This window comes from Sinohyriopsis cumingii, chromosome 3, assembly GCF_028554795.1.
Source record: "Sinohyriopsis cumingii isolate HCF-2022 chromosome 3, ASM2855479v2, whole genome shotgun sequence".
Lineage (NCBI taxonomy): Eukaryota > Metazoa > Mollusca > Bivalvia > Unionida > Unionidae > Sinohyriopsis > Sinohyriopsis cumingii.
The window spans coordinates 125,100,492-125,127,694 of record NC_142963.1 but is presented as its reverse complement, the minus strand read 5'-3'; the positions used below and the strand labels follow the sequence as shown (position 1 = coordinate 125,127,694).

Sequence of the window (27,203 nt, the reverse complement as noted above, 5' to 3'; positions counted from 1 at the left end):
AATCTTCAGGCTGTCGTGTCGAATGAAAAGTTTCAAACGATCGTCTTCTTTGGCTTGACATTGTCGTTTCAGTGTGGTTAACAAACATTCCCACACATCGGTGATGAAACCCTCTGCTTTCTCCAACGGTACGTCAGACTTGAAACCTTTAAACTTCACAGTGTAAGTGTAGGCTGTGGTTCTAAATTTTCTAGAGGAGCACTTTTCCTTCTCTCAAATGTAATAGTACTTTTCGGGGTTTACTGGTGAACTTTGGTTGAGTGTAGACTCTCTGTGTCTGGATTCTGGCTCACTCATGTCATCTTCAAAATTGCTGGCATGAATCTGAGCCAAAACTTCAGCTCCTGTGCGAGGCGATCGGTCACGTTTCTGTCTCTTACTTTCTTCTCCCTTCCCCACGAAATGATGCGATCGTTTCATCTTGACTGCAAAAAGTCAAATGACTACATTTTAAACGCTATGGGTCCCTATATCCATGTCAGGCCAGTGCCTTCCCTCCCAGTATTCATTTCACTCTCAAACCTATCAGAACGATGGAAGAACCCACAGAGATAGATCTTCTGATCTGAGCTTTGCGAGGTGTCATACGAAAGTTTTCTTCAGACAAGCCGAAGAACTACTCCTCCTCCTTTCGAGAAAAAAGTCAAGATACTTCCTATATCTGCCAGAAGAAAGGGCATTGGGCTACAGAATGTACCAAAATAGAACAGACAGAAAACGTAAGTGTCTCTTGGTTTTGATTTTTTAGAATAAGGACCAGCTTTAACTGCCTCAAGCCTTTGCCATGGCCAAGGCCTACTTCTGGACTTGCTCCTGTCGATGATTCGGTAGAAATCACCAGGGCTGTTATCTCAGGTGTAGTAACAGGTTTGAGCTGTTTCACTCGGGAAGGTCTTTTTCTCTTGTGTCGTATTAAAGAAGACTGAAACATTTCTTTCCGACTCCCTAACTCTGCCAAAATGTCTAAGAGTACAGTTACTGTTTGACTTTCACTGTCCTCCTTCTCTCCTAGACCTTGTTTCATCTCTGCTGATTATTCTCCTTGCTGTCGTTTCCTCCTTCTTGCCTCTTCTTCTTCTTGATGTTGCTGTTGAAGGAGAAAAGCTTGTTCTGTTTTTTTCTGCTGTTGCATAATTTTCTCCAATTCTTCTTTCTGTCTCTGTTTAAAATCCTCGACGTGTGGTAAGAAAGGAGAAGGCGGCGAAGGTGTTGGTACAAGAACAAATTCTTGCGAAGAAGAGAGAAAATCTACTAAATCCCAATTACAATCGGTCTCTTCTAGAAGTAGGACTGTGTTGACTTTGGTAGCCGCAGCTATGCCATCGCTTCTTGTCTCCACGACCGGTGCACCCCAATTCATCGTCTTCTTAGTTTGCGTCATGTTTGAAAACTCTGTCACATTGATTCACTGCGCACAGACGCTAGCGTATCTATATAATGAATATGACGTCACAGGCAGCTCTCTTCGGATTGAAAGACAGACATCGTACTGTGACTGAATTTTGTAACGCGTGCTAGGATTGGTGAAAAAACTAAATCCATTTCGATCCGCTCTTCTACTATAAATAACAGTGGTTAAGGCCCGATATACTACTATGACTACCGGAATGTAATGAAATAATGAGAGGGCTTTTATTCGGACCCCCCGAAGGCTCTATTTAGGCGAACACACTGGCCCTGAAAAGATTCTGATTGGCAAGCTGCGGAACAAACTAATGAAATCGCGACCCTAATGGAGATCACAAAAATTGTATGGCTACTATAAGCCTAAATGATTGGACAAATTTCGTTTGGAAAGTGCAAGTACGCATTGTACACGAAAACAATATAACTGAACAACAGGTAAATTCACAACTCAGGAATATTTTACAAGGATGTGACTTTCACATGAATTGCATTAAGTTAATGACCGCCCCGCAAAAGTTGGAAACTAGGCATATATATGAAATACATGCATCTATCGTAAAGTATACTTGGTGGCAGCCTTGGAAGAAGAAAATGAGTCTTTTTCTTGCTTCCGGTGGCTTGTTTGGAGGCATTGTATCATGAGCGGTTAATCGCATAAATTAGGCTCAGAAACGTGTACAACTAACGAGTCGTACATGTCAACGGGCGAACTTAACTCTATCTATCTATCTATCTATCTATCTATCTATCTATCTATCTATCTATCTATGTATCTATCTATCTATCTATCTATCTATCCCTTCCCCTGTTCTCGTCACATGATGTGGACTAACGTTGAATCATCTAATCTCGTATCGTCGATGCTGTTCCGTACGGACTTACCCATGTATGTCAAATCATCATGGACAATCATCCGGATCACCGATACAAGCGTTTGGAAAAGAAGGATCTATGTGGAGAGACAAGGCTGTATGACGAGAGTCCTCGTCTACGGTCCAGAAGTCAGAAGAAGTTTGAGGAAGAGAAGAAGACATATGAGATGCCCTCTATGTTAACGGAATGATGTTAACAAAAATAAGGCTCTTTTTCAGGGTCATCCTACTGTCTTGAAAAGATTCGCTCTCTTGCCTAATTTTTTTAGTCCATTTTATATTTTAATATTTATATTTTATATTTTATTTTAAGTCACTATACTGTCCAAATATTTTTTGTCGCTATATAGGCCTATCCATCTTAAATTTCCCCATGTTAAATTCCACTTGTCGCCAAACGTGCCCACGACTTTTCAAAAATCCTTGAGGCTAGAGTTTACCACGACCTTTTCGACTAGGATTTCCACTGAGGCTAGAGTGCCCCACTACACTACTATCGTGAGTCATGAAAACAAAGAGGTAGTATTCTGTGTGTCCAGAATTAGTAATAATCTGTCTTGTGACAATGTCGCGTTTGAAACCATTAGCATTGTAGTATTTTATTTCAATTAATTCTTAATAACAGTTAGGACTTTCTCAAGTTTTTATATCTCACTAAGCATTTGACGTAGTTGATTGGGTTGGGGGTGCTAATGCATATCAGTGAAGTTAGGTGAACGAACAGATGGAGTGAAGCTTTCAGATAATCCCCACGTATTTCAGTTATTCTAACCCAGGTTTTTTTTCTATTAAAAAAGGTATTCGGTGATATAATTTAGATATTACCAAAACAGGAAGCAAAGGTTACGTTCCACTAAAAATAATAGGGTCCATTTAAAATAAATAGTTAAATAAATAGTTACATTGAAGGGTCTGTTTTTGATAGATTAAGTCAAAATTTATGAGGGAAATTAGGAAACTATATCAAGGTCTGATATATGATGTAATAAATGGGGTCGCACTGAATTTTTGACCATCTTGGACACGACACAGATGACTATGGTGACAGTACTAAACCACAGGTGCTCGACGCGAGCTTGATGTTAAGAAGAAAAAAAACAATCATCTAAAGGAAAAAAATCATACAGAGTGACAAAAATACCTTAGATTACCCCGATGACCCGTTCCGACATAGGACACTCTCTATCATAATATATATTATGATAGAGAGAGTCCTATGTCAGAACGGGTCATTGGGGTAATCTAAGGTATTTTTGTCACTCTGTATGATTTTTTTCCTTTAGATGATTGTTTTTCTTCTTCTTAACATCAAGCTCGCGTCGAGCACCTGTGTACTAAACAGCATTCAACAACAGCAAGCTGCGATTCTGATATGACCGGCAAGAATGGTCCGACATAATCGGTAGCTAAGATTAAAATTGCCATATAACAATAGGGGTGTTATATTCAAATTTAAGTGCGAATGTTAATCACCATGAATTATAATCTCAGTTAGGTGACATAATAATTCAAGAGGCGATACATAACACTAACCACCATATGGCGACATACGTATTTATAATCTTTGGGGCGACTTCTCCAGCCACTATGGGGTGACTTCTTCTGACACCTGGAATGAGTTCTCAGAAAAGCGGACGAGTTTTCCACTATTTGGGAATCAACATCAAGAGGATGTAATTATGGGCTCGTAGTCTTGAATCAGCACCGATTTTATCTGTTTGTATCACATGTTGGATATAGTACACGTTCAACATGCGGTTGACAGAAGAAGAGCAGGCAGAAGAAAGGGTCAAACATTTACACAGTGCTGACAGTTTCTGGTTTAAATATACATTGTCTGTAGTTGCAGCACTTGTGGCGGAAACAGGTTGTCTCTTGATCTGCTTCCTTTTGATACGGATTTGATTTGTTATTGTTGTTGAGGTGTTTGAATGGCGTGTGTATTAACCCTTTATAGCCCATTTCTGCCCAGACATTCGCACAGGCTTTTACTGTACTGTGTACTGTATAATTATCGAACAGTGTAAGGTTGACCCTGAAATGCATGATGGTGGCCCCCTATCCCGCATCATGCATATCAAGGTCGACGTATGACATTGCAGGACTGGCTTAAAGCTTTCAAGGTTAGGTCAGTCGAGATAATGTGAAGGTGTTTTATCCTTCCTTCGTTCGTCGACAATAATAACAGTAATGATAATCTTTATTTAACGTGGCTTTGAAAGAAGTACATTAGTAGTTCTCAGCTGTTTTGTCCACAATGAACAATAATAAGCGGAACTGAAGCAGAGTAGGCCTTAGTCGTACATGGTGGCACAATTTACCCAAATACTGTCCAGAAACAAGCACGTGATACATTTACAACTAAAGAGATTTTAAATTCATTGCAAAGTTAAGTTCTGGATTACACCTTCGACATTTAGATACAATTAGCTATTGTGTGGTCAGATTTTATCTTTTGGTAATTTGCTGTTTATTTCTCTTAGGAAAGATATATACTCTGATGATCATATATATATATATATATATATATATATATATATATATATATATATATATATATATATATATAACCAAATACTTCTGAAGACCTCCCAAAAATATATATTTAAATGCTACTAAAACATGCCGATACCATCAAAATGCTCTCAAATATATATAGATATACCTAAATGTACTCAGATGTTTCTATACTATCTCACAACTTCCGTCTTTATTTTCATGTGTGTGTGTTTGTGGTCAGAGTCTATATTTTTTTTTGCAGAAATAAACATCAAGTAAATAAAAGAAAAAATTTGACCACACAAAGGCCAGTCCAGACACAGAAACTATATAGCAGACAAAACATTATAGTATATGCATAGCGAAAAATTTTAAGAAAAAACAACACAAAAATATCTGAGTTGGAACAGGAAAACATAAGTCTTTGTTTCAAACAAAGAGCCATGGATGGGGGGACACACCTGAGGCCAATAGCTAATTATATCTAAATGTTGAAGGTGTGTCCACAAATAAAAATTAACATTATTGTAGAATATAGATATCTAAGTATTAAGTATGCAAATTAGGGACATATATATGTCATCCCGGACTATGTTGATAGTTTCCAAGCAAATGGTAATTGGAGATGTACGAAACATTTCGTACAACAAATTTCTAATTGCTTTAGTCATTTAAAGAATTCATTTTTGACCCAGAACTTAACTTGACAATGAATATAATTAATTTTTTTTAGTAGTAAATGTATCAGTTGCTTGTCTCTGGACAGTATTTGGGCAGTATTTGGGTAAATCGTTCCACCCGTCCTACATGTAAGACCTTGACGCTGATATTTATGTTCTGGGCATCAGGGTCTTACTGCCTAACTAACAGTGCTGTGTAGTGTATTTTGATATCGACTAACATCGTAACGGAAGTAATATTTTCAGGAATATCTCACACAGCTGGCAACTAAAATAACGGCGCTTTTCTACAAAGTAAAGTTACAATGTTTTAGTCAGACTTTACTTACTCTGATGTCTTTTCTCTAATAAATTCAAATTCTCACAAAAGAAATGGACCTGTTTTCAAGTTTTGTTGGCCTACATTTTGGTTGACTGGAAAGCAATGAAAGCCAGGAATGCTGAAATCGGGTTGAAATATTATTCTTTAACGAAATAAATAAAAATATATTATGCCATTTGGAACTGTAAAGCAACGTTTAGTTTCATTCAAAAAACATATCCCTAACATGAACCTACTTAAACATACTTCGGCATACCTCGACTGCAGTCGCATTGCAACAAATTCAAATGTATGTCAATGGAACATGAAAATGCGTCCATTTGCTAGTGTCATATTTCATTCCACCAGGATAAAGACAGCACAGTAAGTATATTAATTACACATAAATTAGTGGCAGAGCGTCGATATACGCTGCCAAATGTGTGAGATATTCCTGAAATTTTGACTAGTCATTCCAGTCAACGACATCGAAACACGCTATACAAGGCCGTTATTTGGATAGTAAGACATAGCAATAAGACAAAACAACATATGCTATGTCTTACATTGTAGGACTAAGTAGGTTTCTCTCACTCAAGGGTACTTGATAGTCCTACAACATAAGACGTCTCGCATGATATTTTTGTTTTTGTGCTGCATCATACCTCCTAAATAACAGCCTTGTTTAGCATGTTCCCAAGTCAGCTGACAGGAGGATAAGAGGTGATATTTTCCAGAATATCTCACACACTTGGCAGCCCATATCAACCCTCTTCCACAAATTTTATTCTGTTTGATTATATTCACTTTCCTGTCTTGTTTCAATGTCAGTCAACATTGGAACATGCTACACATGGCTATTATTTGTGCAGTAAGTCATAGCACAAAACGAATAAAATGTGATATGTTTTCCATTGCTGGACTAGGGTACATGGAATAGGCTGCTGGCACAGGTTCAGACCTGTGATCAAATGGCTATAGTATTCACTTACCATTCCATTTGTACCTTTCCCCCAACCAGCTGCCACTGATTTTAACAACGAAAAGCATCAAGGATATAAAGAAACCACAAAACAAGATAGTCCATCATTCATCAAATTATAATTTTTAACCTAATTTCTACATGACTGATATCACCGTGGAAAGGGATTGAAAAAAGAGAAGTTCACAAACAGGAAAACTTATGTACTACCAAGGACTTGGTTTTTGGAATATTTATAATATTTCTGCATAAAAAATTAAAAGTGCACTTTTATATGGAATTCTGCATTGCAGAGAGCCCTTACAAAGTCCTATTATATATATATATGTGTGTGTGTGTGTGTGTGTGCATATGCATATATATATATATATATATATATATATATATATATATACACACACACACACAGACACAGAGTATATATATATGTGTAACTTTGCTCTCTTGGTAAGAGGGGTGGTTAATTGGATTTGGCTGGCATTATCTAGAGGATGTCCTCCCTTGATGTTATAGCCCAATGGGAGTGAAAAAATAGAATTTCAACAGAGAACTGAGCAAAAATACTGAAAAGAAATAAAGCAATACGAGCCCCCCTTAGACAAGAAAAATAAAAAATGTAATCAAAAGAAATTAAATGTGTCAATTCCAAGTCAATCTAAATTATGTCAACAGAAATTAATAGCAGTGTCCAATTTCGATTTATTCCATCATAATAGTGAGTGGTGAAAAGAGCTAAATGTCCACGACCAATTTGCATCACCTAACCTTGACCATGTGTGTATCAACGTCTTTCTATTTCCTCGACTTCCTATTCTCTATGCTTCATCCCTTCCTGGACTTCCTAGTCCTTTATTCTGACTGCATCCTTTTTTTTCTCGGACTTAGATTTTCATACTGTCCCATCTCTCCCAGAAAGCTGTTCCTTAAAGGAAAAAATTACCTCTAAATCTCTGTATGTACCACTTTCTACATGGACATAAAATTACCTCACATCGTTACTCAGAAACATACTAGCTATCCACACACTGCATATATTCTGACTTAGTACAGTAGAACATTACCCTCACTTCACAGCGACAGGTCATAAATTACCATGTGAGTGTCTATCAAACATTAACATATTATTTTACCTATGCTACTGTATGTTCAATTACTATCGCATGAAATTCACAAATTCTAACTCGCAGCAATCTCTGACCTACAAGATTATTTAAACATTACAAAATCAAATATAAATAGGTGATTATCGTTAACTCACGATAATCAGTATCATCCTAGCAAACAAAGGAAATTATTTCATAACCCTATGAAATCCAACACAAATGAAATTTTGGATCGTATGCAATCAATTCTACCAGTGAACTAATAACTAAAATTAAAAGGTAAATTACATAACAACTCTAGCATCAACACATTTCCATGAAATTTAATAAAATAAATTGCATAACAACTCTAGCATCAACACTTTTCCATGAGATTGAATACACAATACATAATATGGTACCTAATCATAGCAAACACATTTGCATAAAACAAACAATTAAAAAATAGAAAATGACGTGGGAAATTAAAATTGCATACCTTAATGCTGTTCTCTTTCAGAACTTGTGCGTCCTAGCACTAAACCGTGCCTTTTCTCACAAGACGGCCACCTGGTCCCTTTCTTGTTTAACAAGTCAAGTACTATTCTCTTTAGGCTTCCCCCAGTGCCAAAACTACTACTCCTGTCAGGAAATTAAGACTCAAGAATTCTGATTAAGGTCGTCACTTTAAATTCACATTGCTTCTAAAGTTTACACCTTAATTTATTCTGCCCAGTTGTAGGCAGGGGTTCCTAAATTTTCCCCAAGATAATAATTTCTTCCGTCAGATTTAGACAGCATATAATCTGTGAACTACGTGGTATATCAATCAATTTCCCTTTGAAAACGATAAATTGACATGAGTTCCTATCCAGTGGTTATGGTTGGAAACTCAGATGGTTACATTCTTATGACAGCATTGCAGTGCCATTTGTCAAATCTCACTCAGTCATAAATTTTAGCCTTTCATGTTTTAACACTGACACGAGGAGGGAGAGAAAAGAAGAAAGGTCGAAGTGATGCTTCACAAAGACTTTCTGGCTTACATGCGATAACATTTTAATGCTCAATGCATTCAACTTTAAGGCTAAATACAATTCAAAATTTGACACTTCACAATAATGTATACATAATATCACAGTCTTTTAAAAAGTCTAAGACCCATTTATCAAGTAGATCATCACAGGAAAACATCTTGAGGCAAAAAGGTTGCCTGCATTTTTACCTTTACCAGTATCTGATAGGGTCTTACACAGAGATGGTGTCTTCACTTTCTTTCATGCTCCACATGTATCTGTTTTGGCAGAATATGACAATAGCCATGCTTTACCAGTATCTGATAGGGTCTTACACAGAGATGGTGTCTTCACTTTCTTTCATGCTCCACATGTATCTGTTTTGGCAGAATATGACAATAGCCATGCTTTACCAGTATCTGATAGGGTCTTACACAGAGATGGTGTCTTCACTTTCTTTCATGCTTCACATGTGTCTGTTTTGGCAGAATATGACAATAGCCATGCTTTACCAGTATCTGATAGGGTCTTACACAGAGATGGTGTCTTCACTTTCTTTCATGCTTCACATGTGTCTGTTTTGGCAGAATATGACAATAGCCATGCTTTACCAGTATCTGATAGGGTCTTACACAGAGATGGTGTCTTCACTTTCTTTCATGCTTCACATGTGCCTGTGTTGGCAGAATATGACAATAGCCATGCTTTACCAGTATCTGATAGGGTCTTACACAGAGATGGTGTCTTCACTTTCTTTCATGCTTCACATGTGTCTGTTTTGGCAGAATATGACAATAGCCATGCTGTAAAATAATTTAATGCATATGATAAATGTTTTGGTGAACATTTAAAAGAAATGAGAGGAAAATATGACATCTTTGTTTGTTCTGGCAAGTTAGCATATTTTGCATAGGATTTCTGCACTGATAGATGTTGTTGTTGTTGTGGGGTTTAACGCCATTTTTCAGCACGATAGGCTATACATGGTGGCCAGTATTAATGGTGGCACTGATAGATGTAATGGTTGTTTTGGAAACATGGACTTGTCTAATTTTTGTTTATTTATGTATGCAATATAGTAATGATGTCTTGTATTGAAGACAGTTCCTTGCAACATCCAACTGTACAGTCCTCACTTTCTAGGCTGCAACTCTTGTACTACTACATCTATTGACAGTGAAATGAAACTTAGAGTGTTGGTGCTGGTTGCAGTGAACATGTGTCTGGGTTGTTGTGACCATCTTTCCCATGATGTATTGAAATTACATAAAAAATCATATCTGCTTTCAAATTTCATTGTCTTCAGGACACTCAGAAGATGCATACCTTCAGGCTTTAATGCTTTGAATTTAAATTTGACCCATGTATGATGTATAGTAATTCCAACCTGTTCATTTTTATAATTCACCTCTGGCATAATTTCCTACAGAGCATGCAAACGAATATACTATGTGCCAGTGATCAACATTTGCTAGACTACTGTTCGCGCTTCTTTTGACCACTGTTATCACATCCATGTAAAGTCAGTATGAACTGGGCAGAGCAAATAGGTCACTGATATCATGTTTATGTGTGAGAATTGAATTAAGGTTAGATGGTTTTGAGATATCTGTGAGGTTTATGACTTGATTGGTTTAACTTTTAATCAGATCTCTGTGTTTATTATATACTGAAATATTGAAATGTGTTGGCAAAGAATTTTTGATTTTCACTACAATATTTTCACATTTGAAAAATATATCCTTATATTTTCACATGTGACTATGTAAGATTTACCATCATTCCATGTGATATTTGATGCCCACAGAAATTATACTTCCAATAAAAGAGATGAATACTTTGTGAGCAAGAACAAATAAATAGAAACTGCATTTCATTTCAGACACGGAAATTAACGCTTGCTGAAGAAACTCCATTTGCATCTTTCAGAAGTTATTTCCCCTTATTTGGCAACAGCAATAAACCTTCTGTGATGCATTGCTGAATTGACTTGCTTTGTTTTCCAAAATAGGTTCAACTAGTTTACAAAATGTTAAGAATAAAAGTTTTAGTGCTTAGGCTAACCCAAACATACCGCTCTCTCATGTCACTGAAATTTATATGATCAGCCAGGGCCTCAGGTGGCCAGGTGGTTTGAAGCACTTGCTTTTACTGATAAGTGCACATAATATACTTTATTTGCGTAGCAGCCAGTATATTTGGTGGAGGAAGAACCCGGTAAAACCTTGGGAAGAATTGCTTTGCCACTGGAAACTACTGGCAAGCTTTTTCACATTCCGTTGTTGGATGAGACTCGAACCTACAGTGAGATGTGAATTATATATAAAGGCGAGCACTTAGACCACTTGGCCACCCATGGCCCCTTTGTTATATTAGATGTATTTGTGAATTGTTAAATTACAATTGCTCAGTAAGATTATTTCTTTTTTGTCTCAAAGAAACAACCTGCCTGTTATACACCAGTAGAAAGAGCAACACATATAAAAAAATCAGTAAAAGCCATATCTGTCTCACTGTCACCTTCTATGTTTGTTACAGAATAGTCTACAAATATTTCTCTTGTTTCAGTATGAGACAGTCCCAGATATATTTGTTCAACACCATCCAAATCAAATGACTCTTGAGATTTTAGGGTCAGGGGTCAAACAGTTCTTCATTTTTTAAACTTATTGAGAACCCTGGCCTTTTATGTCCACTGAACCTACACTGGAGAAAAAATCATTGTCATCTACTAAAATGGGTCACTGTAACATATATTACTGTATATATCATATTTGTCATATTAACCACTCTTTGTTGTGCTAAATGTTTCTTATTTGGTTTAATTCGTCATGATGAAAGCTCTTCATAATAAGCATACAGTGTTAAAAACAAGGTTTCCGTCACATTTTGGCACATATTAGAAGAGATTAGAAGAATTAGCTCCCTTTTTGTTTGGAGCTTACCATGTTGGATGTGCATTTTCTCTTTCAATACTCTTGTGCCAAATATAACCACTTCAAGATCTTTTGTAGAACTTATTGGTGCCAGTTTTAAGTAGTAATAGGGAAAGAGTAAAGTGACAGGAAAATTGGGAGGAAAGAGTTTATTGAAATTAGAATTTAGAATGTTGAAAATACCTGCTGAAAACAGCTGCTTTACTAAACGTTTGATCATATAATAGAACAAGAGAAATTACTCATTGAAGAATAATAATACTTTTACAGGATGTAATGTGAAATAAACTTGCGTACCTTTACTAAAAAGTGAATCATATACCCAATAGAGTGAGTGCAGACATAATCATTTAACTTACACAACAGCTGATCAGAAAGTATGACATTATTGTTTTTAAACTGTTTGACATTTTTCTTTGAACAGAAAAAAGATTACAAGAATAGATAATGCACTTGTAGTTCAAATATTTGATAACCAAAAGAAAGAATTATATTTAAGTTGTTTGAAAAACAAGTTGAAAACGGGCAAAGTGGGTTATGGATTGATTTCAGGCAGCTAGGGTGAAATGCAATGCCACTACAGCGTTGTTTGGGTGAATTTTATTTTCTTGACTGGGAATGCAATCTGACATCCCACCTCAGTTTAACACTCAAATAGGTTGAACAGCATGGAAAAGGTCAGACTATTTTTGTATGCTTTATTGAAATTGGACTACTTTTGTATGCTTTATTGAAATTGGGCTATTTTTGTATGCTTTATTGAAATTAGACTATTTTTGTGTGCTTTATTGAAATTTGATTATTTTTGTATGCTTTATTGAATTGGACTACTTTTGTATGCTTTATTGACTTGGACTATGTTTGAATGTTTTATTGAACTTATATACTGCTTTCAAGAGACTGGCATGTGCCATCTTATGCAGGACTATATAAACTTCTGCTTTAAGCAACTTGTTTTATATGTAACAGTTACTTATCCTCTGGACCTAACAAAGACACGCCTGCAGATTCAAGGGGAGCATGGAGCTGGTACAGCACACTCACAGACCCATCCATACAGGGGGATGGTCCGAACTGCAATGGGGATAGGTGAGGTTTACTGTCATTCTGCTAGATGTATGAGGTATATACTTGTCAAAAATAGGTATCTCACTGCAAATAACATTGTAAAATCAGATGGAACATTCAAAACCCAGTAGATCAGGGTCTGCATGATTTCATGAAAATCATGGATAAAGCAAAAAAGGGTTTGACTTCTGTGGCTGTAATTTCTTGGGAACTGAAAAATAATAATTTGTTGTGTCCCATGACTTGTATGCTTATAAAAAATATAACATTTTCAGTGTCCCAACATGTGTTGACAAAAAAAATGTTGTGAAAGACTTAGCACAGCAGTTTCCAGCTCTTTCAGTAACCATGTCAATAACCTGTTATAAGCTATAATGATTGTTTTTGTTATTCTTTTGCATGTTGATATTTTTAGATTTCTCAAACATGAAATAATGGTAAATGATGACTTCATAATTAATGAGCCAGTTAGATTTCACCCAAGAGACCAGGCTGTGCTATAATGGACAGTACTTACTCATTGCAAATCATGCTTAGAATCACATATCCTTGCTTATTCCTCAAAATATTAGATGCAGATTTTACTTTATTTATTCTTTTTACCAAATCAGATTCTTCCAGATTACATTTCATCTAGGCATACAAAGCCGTTTCATTTACTTTAATCCATGTGCTTAGGAGTTACTGTTTTTCAGTGATATAAGTAATCCTACAAAGTGATGTAATCTGTATGAAAAGGTACACCCATGTAATTGTCTAAACACATAATCTGCATATATTCCCATAACTGTCACATGTTCATGAAGAATGATCATAATAAAGGCTAATTGTGAATATAGTTTGACTAAGATCACCATCGATCAATTTTAGTTTTATGTATTGGCTGAACAAAATCATTAATTTCTACACAGGCTGGTTGTTTTAATGCCCCCATTATTTTTATATTAGGCAGATTTGTTTGATTTACTGATTACTCCTTACAAACTGCACAGATCCACATCTGCTAACACATGCGACAGCAGATCTGGGTCTGTGCAGTTTGCATTTGGATTCGTCTTACAAGCGAGTACATATGGTAAATTAGAGGTATGAAATGATTTTATTTAAAATATTCAAGTTCATAATTTCTGATTTTAAGATGGGTGTGAGATGCTCATGAGCTGATGCAGTATTTCATACAGGGTTCACATGGTTATTAAGGGTCATTAAAAGTCATTGAGATGTGAACACCTCATTTCAAGACCTTGACGGTCATTAAATTTTTAACACAGGTCATCAAAAGTCTTTGAATATGAGAGATTTGGTTTGAAGAAAAAAATAATGGAAAATTTGCTTTCAAAATAATTTATTTTGCATTGTTCAATGGTTGGAAGTACAGTTTGTATTTTATGTGATCTGCTAGTCATTCTGACATTATCAGAATCAGTGGGAAATAAGATAATGTACACAGCATCCTTTTCACATGATGTAATTAATGCATATGCACTTCACCACATGTTTCTGCCAAGCAAAGATGGTTCATTTGCAACAGTCCTTTTAATGAACATTCATCACACAATGCCTGGAAAGTGTGCATTCAGCAGTAGTTAACTATAAGACAACGACTTCATTAACTGACTGATAAAAGATGCGACTTTGAAATACAAAGAGCTCTTTGAAGTGTGCAAGAAGAACATCAGTATTACAGGAGTGGGCGTAGCTGCCTGAAGTAGCCACAGAAAAGGATTGAAGCAATTGGAACTTGCGAAGACACATGAGCCTGCTGTTTTGATGCCATCATTCACAGAGTCAGTGTAAACAATGTTATTTAATTCTTTGTAATCACTGTTGTTTGCATCATAAACACCAATTGCAACTTCGTCAATGGGATCTACAAATTCAACAAGTGACAGTGGGGTTGCAGTTTCAGTGGCAAAGCAGCAATTTGTTCACAGCTAAAATAAAATGGATGTCAGTAGCATTTTCCCGGAAACAAATGAACTGGTAGATGAGGCAGAAGAGAAAGGAACAATCACCCTAATATGTCAGCCCAGTGGATTCGGAAGAAAAGGAAAGGACAAAGAAGGCAAGTGAAGTACCAGAGTTACAGTTGAAGGAGAAATTATAGCAGCTAAAGAGTAGTGATCAGCAATATGGTTCAACCACAATTATTTTATTACCATTTGCCTTTCACATTTCATTTGTTTATATCTGTGTTGTTTTTGTTTTTGTTTCTTGAATTTAAATTAGTCAATGGAAGTCACACACCACACACTTGATTCTAAGAGTAGTCCTTGAAAACTGGAAGCAGGTTGAAAAGTCATTGAATTTCAGTTCTCCTGATATTTTCGAACCCTGTACTCAATGCTCATTGATACATGTTTTCTTTACTTACAGTCAGAGAAGAGGGTATTCTAAAGTTATGGCAGGGTGTTACACCAGCTTTGTACAGGCATATAGGTAAGAGAAAAAAAAGCATTTAAAGCAAGTTGGCCAATGATTTTTCAGACTCAAAAGATACCTTAACATGCAGCCAGCTTAGAACTGAATAGACAGAGGTCAGTCTGCACTTTATTTGTTGGTATGGCTGGGTTGTTCTTAGACTTGAAAAGTGTGCATTGATGTCCTAAGGCGGATCAGTGTATGGAACCCCCCAAAAGCAGTGTCATACAATTGAAAATAAGTTATCTGCTGATATAAGCCTATTGCAAATGAATGGAAATGAAATTTGAATAGAAAATAAAATACCTCTTTTCTTTGATACTTTTAATATACACTCACACACAGACTTTAAACAATACACCCAGTCTCTGTCGTTTAGATCCATTGCACAGTGAAATACAATCTTAACTGCAGTAGCTGATGGCACCATCTCATGCCAATTATTGTATAAAGCCTCAATTTCTACTCTTGAAATTACAACCATACTCTAAGCTTTAAACTACTGAACCTTTAAAAACCAAATTTAATCATCGTTTTGAAATCGCCTTCCCACATTGAAAACCTTGAAATCTGAAACCTAATGATCCAGTAATAACCCAGATGCTGCAGAAAAATCATGTCCTCATACAATTTGGGAATAGTATTCTGTACTGTTGGCTGCCTTGTCTATTGGCAGAGATGCTGCTAGGGTGTACGAATCATGCAAACTTGATGCAGTTGAGTGATGCGTGAATACTCTTGCAAGTTAGTTTAAACTCTACAAACTTAAGGACCTCTAGTTTAAACTCTACAAACTTAAGGACCTTTCTGATGGCCTAGTGGTTAGAGTGTCTGCCTTGGAGGTGGGAGGTCACGGCTTCGAACCCAGGTAGAGTCATACCAAAGACTTATAATAATGGTACTAACAGCTGCCTCACTAGATGCTCAGCATTAAGAGGTTAGTGTTAAGACTGTCAGCCTGGTGTCAGGATAATGTGACTGGGTGGGACATGATGCTACATGTCTGTGGCATGATGCCTCAGTGCTAGACGTCACTATAAACTGCCTTGACTGCAGACATCATAGCACTATGACTGAAAATTTCTTAAAGCTATGTTAAAAATCCAAATCACACACACACATACTGTTGGAGAGTGGCAACATTGCTATAAAACAAATCATGGAGATGAGGTGGTACTGTGCTGGTTGCATATCAGATGCATATCTGACTCATACATACCTACATACATACATACCTACATACATACATACCTCATACATACATACATACATACCACATACATACATACATACCTCATATATACATACCTCATACATACATACATACATACCTCATACAAATATACATATCTCATACATACATCATACATACCACATACATACATACATACCTCATACATACATACCTCATACATACATACATACATACCTCATACAAATATACATATCTCATACATACATCATACATACCTCATACATACATACATACCTCATACATACATACATACCACATACATACATACATACCTCATACATATATACCTCATACATACATACATACCTCATACATACATACATACCTCATACATACATACATACCTCATACATACATACATACCTCATACATACATACATACCTCATACATACATACATACATACCTCATACAAATATACATACCTCATACATACATACATACCTCATACATACATACATACCTCATACATACATACATACCTCATACATACATACATACCTCATACATACATACATACATACATACCTCATACATACATACATACCTCATACATACATCATACATACCTCATACATACATACATACATACATACATACATACTGAGGGGTGAACCTTGACCTGATTGGATACCATGACAGTTGAGCAGAATCAGTTTTCACCCTGTCATACAAGTAATTTTATGTGAACTGCATGAAAAACAAGATGTATCATTGGATAAAACGTTTTAAGAGAATGTGCTTTAAACCACTACTACATACATGCATACATTGTTGTTCTAAGCAGTTCACTATAGGGATTAAAGGTGATGCAAGTGTCATTAGAGTTCATATTTGTACTCATCCAAGACAGGATGATACTGTTGTTCAGATTACTCTGAAGACCTTGTTGAATCATTGATAATGATCTGTATGGATCTATATTTGCTGTGAGGGAGTGTCATAACATGCAATGGCCATATTAGTTTGAATGTTTAAACATGTTAGTTACTTTTTTGAACCCTGCATTGTGTGCATTGTCCCAGTGCTGGGTGGTGTTACTAGTTGGATAACATCTTGTCTACGACAAGGTCTCAAGACAAATGAGAGATGCCGCAAGTACAGATAGATGACTGTAGCATATTAAGTTTCAGTCCAGAGATGTTGTCACTGGTTATCATAGTGGGTGGGTGGGTGTGTGTGCTTTGTTGGTCTCTTCCCTATTGAAAAAGTGATGTGTCCATTGCCCACAGTGCTCATTACATCTGGTTAACTATAAATAGAAGAAAAAGTAGTTGTGCCATTTGCCATCCACAGCCATTGTCAAAGTCACAAATGTGGCAACTAGTGCAAGAGGTTACAACACAGTTGCTGGCCTTGGGTGAATTTGTTTGGAGTTTACAGGAGACTGCCCTCCCTTTTCCAGTCTGAGCTTGGCCATAGGACCTGCAAGTCCATGCTTATTGGGAATTTTTCAGATGTGGATGATCCATATTTCCATCAGATGTATCTGTATAATGCCATTTCTGTTACTGACCCTAGCTGGCCAGCTGGCTGTAGTCCACAATCAGTGACCAGGAATCCATCATTTCGATGAGTCATGCCATATACTAGCCAGCTGCAACATGTTATGATTAGCTATAAGGGAATCTGGTTAACCAGTCCATCTATTTGGCTGCATGAGCCAGCCCAAAAATGGTCCATCTGTCCATCCAGCTGAGCCAACTGGCCAGCTGATATCTGGGTCATCCACCCATGCTGTAGTTGGGCCTACTGGCCAACACACTTATTGGCATTTCATACCAGCAAGACAAACCATTGCACTTACACCACCACTGAACCAATGTCTCAAATCTTTATACCTTATCATTTTGGGATATATCAAAACATATGCAGGGATGATGGTAGGGGCTCATCCCTGGCCACTGGGATGTTTTACTCTGAATTTGACAGAATGTCTGACGACATACCCTTCAGGGAGTGCATAGGTAATCATGATGATTTACCATACCCAGCCCTACAGTGGAGTGTATAGAATACAGTTTTTAAGTGGCCATAGAGAACATCAACAGAGTTCTGCCAATTTGAGTGCCCAGCAACATCAGCTGCAAGCCAAGCTTAAAAGATAAAGGCTCCAGTGGATTTGAAAGATGAATAGGAAAAGTCATCCTTCTGTCTTCCATGATCAAGTTAAAGTACACCTGCCATCCTTTATGATTTTGCTGCAAGTCTTAATGAAATGACCCTTAAAATACAGACTTGCAGAACAAAAGCACAAATTACAGAAATATGATTGTTTGTGGTTAAATCCGGGTACTGGCTTGTCCGTGTTTGATTCAGATCTAGTTTTCCCATTAGATTCAGTGAAGTTGGTTATGGAATGAAATGAGACCAACTTTACAGGAGTACTTCAGTTGCTTTAAACAGCATGGATTTTATGATGTAAAATGTCTGCATCATCAAGCTGTTCCTGATTTGTTTTAAAAATAGCATCCGTCAGGTGATACATTTTAAGAATGAAAGGGATCAATGAACCATTTAAATAGATTTAATAGTCAGTACAGAAGAATAAAAGGGAATATTCTTGGGGGAGGAAGCAATAAGGACAAGGATGCATTGATCTGAGTATGGCACACAGCAGAAGAGATTATTGTCATCGCCATGGTCCATGTAAAAAAAAATTTTTAAGGATCACGTCAGGTTGAGAGATAGCAAGACACAGTTGTGCTCTTTATGATTTGGAACTGCAGTTTGTAAAACTGTAAAGAAGGTAATGAAGGTTCAGGTTAACTTTACATATTTTTTTTGGACTAGTTAAACACAATGTTTACTTTCACCACTTCAGTCTTGAATTACACTTTTGGACTTATAAATGCATCTTTTCCAGCTTGATAATAGGAGTAAATGATATTTTGTTACACCTTACTAAAACTTGTCTAACTTATCAGAACAAAATCGACTGGCTTTCTCAGTTGGTCTTGTTAGGGATGGCAGGTCTGTTATAGGAAACTCTGATCTGTTGACTGATAAAATATGGATCAGGGCAATTCCAAGGCCTTCTTTTCATTCTCGCTATGGTGGTATTGCTGTTGTATGTTAGTACTGGGCTGCCATCCTTGGACACAAATATTGATAAAAATAAATTATGATACCCTCTGTTTTACAAAGTAGTCAGAAATGTCTGTTACACCTTCGAGTTAGTTTGAAGCATAATTGCAACCTCCTTGATGCTAGATGAAGATTTGCTAGCAAGTTTTTGATTGGCTGCAAAGGCAGATAGCAACCATGAAGCCAAAGTGATTAATGGGACGAATGTCACATGATGGTTAGCACCCCAGCAGCTTTGGTTAACTTGGATCTTGTGAGTTGGGACACCCTTCTGTGCTTGTCTACCATAAAGTAGCATCATGCCTTGGCCCTTCAAGCAGCACCTTTTGAAATGGCACTGCTGTTTACAGAAAAATTCTAGAAGGACATATTCAGGCACCATAAGAACTGCCTTTTCAGCATGTGTTGCAGTCGGCACTTACTTTCAGGCTGAATCAGTCTCATCCACAATAACAGTGTCTCACACCAGGAATTCCCTAGAAGAACCCAACCAGAAATTATTATCTGTATGGATGCCATCTCATACTGTCAATTGCAAATGGGGCCCGGAAGAGTTTCCTCTCCACATCAACATTTTGAAATATAGGCCATAGTAAATGTGTTTCATTTCTGGAAGAACTAATTATATGCAAATGTAATCATGTCAATGATAGACAATTCTGTGGTGGTGGTCTAGCTCCTTAAATGTGTGGTGGTGGGAAAATCAACAGATCTGTGTGTACTGGTTTGAGATTTTCTCTGCTCATGCACATAAATGAATTCAGCAGCCAATATCAGACATATTCCAGACATGGTGAATGTCAGGCTTCATTATCAAGAAATGACTACATCCTTCACACAGAATGGCCTATCCATTCATCAATCTTTTTACCAAATTTGTTCGCTTTTAGGCTGTCCAATTATATATCTGTTTACAATGAGATGAAATCATAAACTGCTCATCTTCATTTCAGGGGTCTCATACCTAGAGAAATTGGCCATGGATACACTCTCTAGTCAGTTGGGAAGGGTTTTGAGGCTACACCTACTTCCCTATGGTCTTGGTACTGAAAATATTAAGAAAGTGAGGTGCCACAAAGCAAAGTGATTCTAATATCCCTTCTCAGGTAGGACACATCCTGGGTGAATGATCTGCTAGATCTAGCAGTAGACATTCCCAGAAAAAATTCTTCCAAGACACAACCTGCTCAAACAGTCACAGTCACAGGTGTTTCATCCATTCCTAGAAAGTCACACCTGGCTTTTGTCAGGAGAGCATTGCAAAGAAAAGAATATATACATTCTGTCTTGAAGAAAAATCTCACAAGCAGGAAGGCCTTTGAAGGTGTGCAAGTGGAGATAGTGGGTTTCAAGGGACTGGTCCAACACTATTGTCCTTTTTAGTACCCAAATCCAATGACTGACTTTTTTCTCTGGCTTTTTGTGGAAAAAATGTTCACCCACACTAGGTTAAGGTGACAGCTTCATGACCTCTTTCACATTGAGGCAAAAAAAGTAGAATAGATATAGATCATGATAAGAATTTATCCAGCCTGTTAGCCATTTTGAATTTTAAAGACCGATATTGCTCACCTCGTTTCCCAAGTGGAATTTGTTATTGGTGCTGATGTGGTTTAATTCAAATCAGTTTGAGCCCTTAGCCAGCACCTCCTTGTAGTTATCATACAAAACGTGTTTCTCTGTGGTTCTAACTGTGAGTGAGGTTCGTGCCCTTTGAGTTGCCCCGAATACAGTTTAGTTCAGATGGTTTGTGCTTCATGACCATCAATGGGCAGTCAAAGGGTGATCATCCATTCCCACTCTTCTATCAATGTGTCTAGGGAGTTGGTGATGCAGGTCTTGTTCTGTACATTCAAAAACTGTATAAAGTGCATAGCAAAGTACTGTGGGGCCCAGCAATTTTTCTTTTTCCTGTCAAGCTGGGAAAAGAGGATATAACCATTATGGATAAAGATGGAAATACACTGGACATATTCCAAGATATCAAAAGATCAGGTATACTTCATGAAACTGTCAGTTTATGAAATCAGAGCAGTCTCTGCAAGCCTTGTATTCAAATGCATTGTGACAATCAGAGACTTATTAGAAACAGCTGGATGGCATGCACAGACAACCTTTTCAAGGTTCTGTTTGCATGATGTAGTTTCACAGAGACAAGAATTGAATCTGATAAGTTTGGTGGCTGCAGCCAAAAGTAATTACCAGACGAGTTTGAAGTCAGCACAGCTTTACCACGGAAATAGGACAGCACTTTTTCCAGAAAAAATCCCTTTGCTTTTTCTCTTACCCAGGTACTGTCATCATGACTTATGTTACCATCAGATGTGCTGGTCTGATATTTGGAGTGTAGTTTACCCACATGCATGGAAGAACCCTTATTCCATTTCAGGTGACCTTGGTAGAGGTAGGATGCTCATTATTGCCTCCTCATATTACGTATTCTACTAATTTTATTGTGGCCAGGAAATGTATTCAAAGGAGAAATTATTCAGTAAATTATGATTCTCTGGGGATACTTACCCAATCACATTACTATTAAACCATCCAACACCTCCCCAAATGCAAACTTTTTTACCCAAGTATTGCTCAAGCTAACTGTGGTAAACAACTGAAGCCACCTACTGGTGATGAGCGGAGGTAAGAATAAGGTCTGGAAGAGTTTCTTCCCTTTTTCTATATGACATATAAATGGAAGAGGTGTCATTATTCATCTTTCCAGATTGCTTCATTGTAAGTCTATATCTGGTTGTGATATCAAATTAAAGGAATTACAGCTAAAAAAGTAGATGGAATTGGAATTAAGAAAGCTTCAAAGTCAGAAAGAAATGATGGAAATGCAAATTCAAAAAGAAGAAAAGGAGGGACAGATGCAGAGAGAGAGAGAGAGAGAGAGGAGAGAGAAAAATAATATGCAATTCAGGTGGGGGAAGGTGATGCAAATGCAGAGAGAGCAAAGAGAGTGAGAAATGCAAATGCAGAGATGAAAGGAGAGGTAGAGAGAGAGATAAAAAGAAGAGATGGAAATACAAATGCAGAGAGATGAAAGGGAGAGGTGGAGAGAGATAAAAAGAAAAGAGGAAAATATAAATCCAGAGAGAAGAGAGTGAGATGCAATCAAGATGAAAAGAGTTAGAACTGGCAGGCAGAACATGATCGCCTCTGTACACACAAGTTCAGGTTTTGATGTTACCAGAAATATTAGATCAGTATACCACCATTTCAGGAAAAAGAGGTACATAAATACTTTCCTAACTTTGAAAAATTTGCTGAAAACTTGAAATGGCTTTGTACTTCATTATTATTGAGAGTACTTAGTGGCAAAGTTTGGAAAGTCTACACTTTACTGTCAGTACAACAGAGTTTTGATTAGGATGCAATAAAAGAACATATCTTGAATGGTTATGAGTTGGTACCTTAGGTAAATTGACGTAAGTTTGGGAATTGAAAAATGGACATAAGTTTGAGAATTGTTGAAAAGAAACTGTTCAAACCCATGTTGAATTGGCAAGGAAAAAAGAACAACTGTTTGATAGGTGGTGCCAAGAAGATAAAAAAGATTATGATAGCCTCATAGAGTTTAAGAATTTAAAGAGTTTAAGAATTGCATCCATAGGGTCAAGACCTATTTTGATGAGCAAAAGGTTGAAACTTTGGAAGATAATGCTCACATAGCTGATAATTATTCTTTGATTCCCAAAGTTTCATTTGTCCCTATGTCTTCCTCTCAGCAGTTTTGTTTACAAAAAATTATCTCTATCTTGTACAGGTGCTTCCAAATCTCAGTCTGTCTCAACTTCTAGAAATCGACGACCTGATAAGAATGATCAGAAATCTTTATCTCTTCCTACATGCACTTAATGTAAAAAGAAAGGGCATGTCATTTCTGATTGTTACATTTGGAAAATAAGCAACAGCATAAAAACAGAGCTATTCCAGATGCTCTGATTTGAAAGAGGTCAGGGTCACCAACTTGTCTTGAAAGCAATACATTTGTTGGATTGAACAAACCCCAGTCTGATCTTAATTTAGAGGTTGATGAACCATTTGTATCTGAAGGTTCTGTGTCACTTACTGCCGATTCTGCCAGGCCTATCCCTATTAAAATATTAAAAGACACAGAAGCTTCTCAGAGTCTTTTTGTTATCAGTTACTGTGCCTTTGTCTGACAAGTTTTCTTCTACTGCAAGAGTTCATTTTCAGGGTGTAGAGTGTAGCGTTTTTAATGTTCCTTTCCATTTGTCAACTTTGTATCAGATTTAATTTCAGGACCCGTGACTGTTGGACCAGTCACTTCTTTGCAAAAACCTAGCTGGAGGTTGTGGTTCTTCCGCTAGTAATTGACAAACCCTGTTTGGATCGGAACATTGATCCAATTGAGATTGAAATCCCTGACTTGTATTCTGCTTGTGCAGTTACCAGAGCTATGGTAAAAAGAGAGATTGAGAATGATGTTGATGAGTAAATTATTCCTTTAGCTGACAGTACTTAAAATCCTGGAAAAAGATTCTAAAACTCATCACATCTGTGCTGGCGACAATCAAGATGCACTCTTGCCCATTTAGGGAACTTAGTTTTATTTAGCACTTGCTAAAAGAAGGTAGGAAGGAAAAAATTGTTCTTCCATAAGGTATATTTCAGCATCTACCATCTCTAGATGGAATTTGCTTGGTATTTCACCGATAGAGATCTCTCATTCATGATGATAAAGGCAGTGAATTTAGAGCTTTTGCTACTTCTTGGGCCTATCTCAATTACTCATCATTTCAGGATATTATGAAGGCTGCAGTTTGGTGATAGCAGATGACATTCTCTTTTTACCTTTGATCCTGACTGCTCCAGTGAAGTAGTAGTTAGAGCATCTGTCTCAGATGCAGCAGGTTGTGGGTTCAAACCCTGGTTGAATCATGCCAAAGACTTATAAAAACAGTACTAATAACTGCCTCAGCATTAATCACTATAAACTTCCACACTGCAGACATCATAGCGATATGACTGAAAAACTGTTAAAGCTATGTAAAAATCTAAAACACACACACACACACACACCTTTGGTCCTCATCAACATCGAGACAAACTATTTTATCTCTGGGTCCAGTTGTTGATATGCAAACCCAAACTGATGCTTAATTTAGCAGCTGAGTGTCTGGGCTACACGGTGAGCTAGTTTTCAGTCTTTACTCTCTTACAGTCCATCAGGCTCACTCTTTACTGACAAATTCAGCAAAACGGTCATGATTGGTAACATGCTACCAATATTAAAATGTATTTTTATGGAGAGGTAAAACTAAGTTTAAATAATGTATGTAATACTTACCTGTCACTATAATATATCCTTTGCCCTCCCTATTCTGATGTCCTTCTTCAATTTGTTTGTGTGGGTGTAGCACCATTTCTCAGCACAGTGTAGGCTATACATGGGGCCAGTATAACTGCGAAACCATGAGAAGAACCATTGACCCACAGGATGCTACTGGCAAGCTTTCTCAGATAACCACATTGGCTGAGCCCGAGACTCGAACCTATGCAGACAGGTGAGATTGCAGTAATTGGTAAAGGCAAACTCTTTAAGCCACTCTGCCACCTGTGGCTCTACCTTTACTCAAGGTCCTCAGAAAGAAGGAGGATGAGCTATTGCACATGGGCTGATGAAAGTAAGTCAATCTGGGTTGATGCATGTCTTATAAGAATTCTAGAACAGGTGGATGTCACATGTAGCATGTCAGTTTTCCATTGCAGAAAGAGTAAGCTAAGGAATAGTGACAGGTAATTATTACATGATTAAAATTAGTTTTACCCATCCAACCTCTTACATATTTTATGGAGTGCAGTTTGCTTATAATTGTACTGCATAAAAACTGGGACCATGACTGTACCTGTCTTGTGACAGGATGTGTTATAATGAAGGACTTTGTAGTGGGAAAGTGCTGTATTATGTCATTCATGTTGTGATCTATAGGATTTTTTTATGTACCATTTGCACTCTGCAGCAGTCCTTGTAGACCAAGAAATGGGGATTGCATTGAGCTGTGCATTAACATCTTATGTGCTTTTATTAGTTTTAGATACATTATTTTGTCAACTAAATACTAAAATCGTGTCCATTTTTAGTGGATCCCTGTTTCTGTGCTTGTTGTTCAGCCATGACAAGTGCAAAAGTTTTTGTGTGTGAGTAGATATCACTTGAACTTGACCTTTGCCCCTGATGAGACCAGTTCATACTTCAATGCATTGGCTTTGTCTTGGTTCATGAAGGAAAACAGAATCAGTGACATTTTTAGAAGCTTGAATGAGCAATGTAGAATGCAATCAAATAATAGCTGCAATGAGACAGTAATTTATCATTCATCTGTTGTGCAGTCAGCTGATTTTGGGAATGAGATACACAGCACATTACCAGCAAAATTAAAATAATTAGTCATGGGAAAGAACAGAAAATTCTTAGTTTCAGGAGGTAATTGTACTGTCTCAGCTAAACTGTTAACATCACCTTTCATTCCTGAATGCAATTTGAATTATTTGTTCATTGAACTAAGCCCTCAAAATATAAGATTTACTTGTTCCCTTTGACCCAAGAAACCTGGAACCATTTATTTCCCTGAAATAGAGATTTATTGTGTCCACATTTTTCAGGTGAACTGAATTTAATCTTTAATGCTACCACTAAATCCTGTACATTCTTTTACTAAACATTGCATGCTGTTTTTCTCTAAATGACATTTGTTCATTTTATTGCATGATAAATAGTGAATTGTCACAAAATAGTCTGTATGCATCAGGGATATAAAAAATGGTCAAAAAATTATATTGTCCTTTTGCTGTATTGCTGAGGAGATTCTAATGATATCCTGAAATTTAAAGATTCCGTCAATTTATTTTTTAAGATTATAAAGGTTTATGTGTGTTAAATTTTAAAAGGTGATGTGATTTTGCATTCTCTCTGCTGTATCTACAACCAACCAGACTATCAATATTGTCTGAGTATCTTAATCAGTATAATGTAAAATATCGATTGGATGATAATGTTTTAAACTTCAGTGAAATCAGAGCATGTTAAATTGTGTGCTGGAATATCAGCTGCTTTATACTGTCTTCCAGACATGATTTTATGGTAATATCACAGACTCAGATCTGATTCACACTTTATGAAATGGTAGATCTTGGTGTGTGATATTGGTAAAACACAGCTTTTGATGATGAAATGTCCCAAAGCTGTACTTTTCTGACACAATTACATAACTGACTGTAGGATGCTGAAAGTAGTTAATTCATTCCAGCATTTTTCATTTAATTTCATTCATATGTTTGTAATGTTTGAATAATAAACAAGATACATCATTTGCCATTTAATAAAAATGTAGATGCTGATTTTAGTGCTACTGAAACAGCATTCAGTAATTTGAGATGTTTTTTCGGTGGCATTAAGTCACCATTATTGCAATGTCATTTTTCTTAGACTGACTTGGGACATATTATTACATTTAAATTAAGTTTTTAGATGTATTTTGAAGTTAATGAGAATTACAGAGCCAGTCTGTGACCAAGCAAAAATGTCCATCATTTCCGAGTGTAAACCTTGTTGAGACTATCTTTACTTCATT

General features: G+C 36.8%; 1 protein-coding gene across 2 annotated transcripts in view; it reads left to right on the top strand.

Moving 5' to 3' along the window:
- Positions 1-3,938: 3,938 nt before the first annotated feature.
- LOC149803780 (mitochondrial uncoupling protein 4-like) overlaps positions 3,939-27,203 on the top strand; it is a 48,809-nt gene continuing 25,544 nt past the window's right edge. The window contains exons 1-3 of one of the 2 annotated variants that reach the window (XM_089953569.1): positions 3,939-4,146; positions 12,745-12,864; positions 15,220-15,282. In XM_089953569.1, the coding sequence (XP_089809695.1) occupies positions 4,032-4,146; positions 12,745-12,864; positions 15,220-15,282 (298 nt within the window). In that variant the 5' untranslated portion in view covers positions 3,939-4,031. The remainder of the gene's footprint in view (positions 4,147-12,744; positions 12,865-15,219; positions 15,283-27,203) is intronic. The other variant, XM_089953568.1, reaches the window with a different exon arrangement.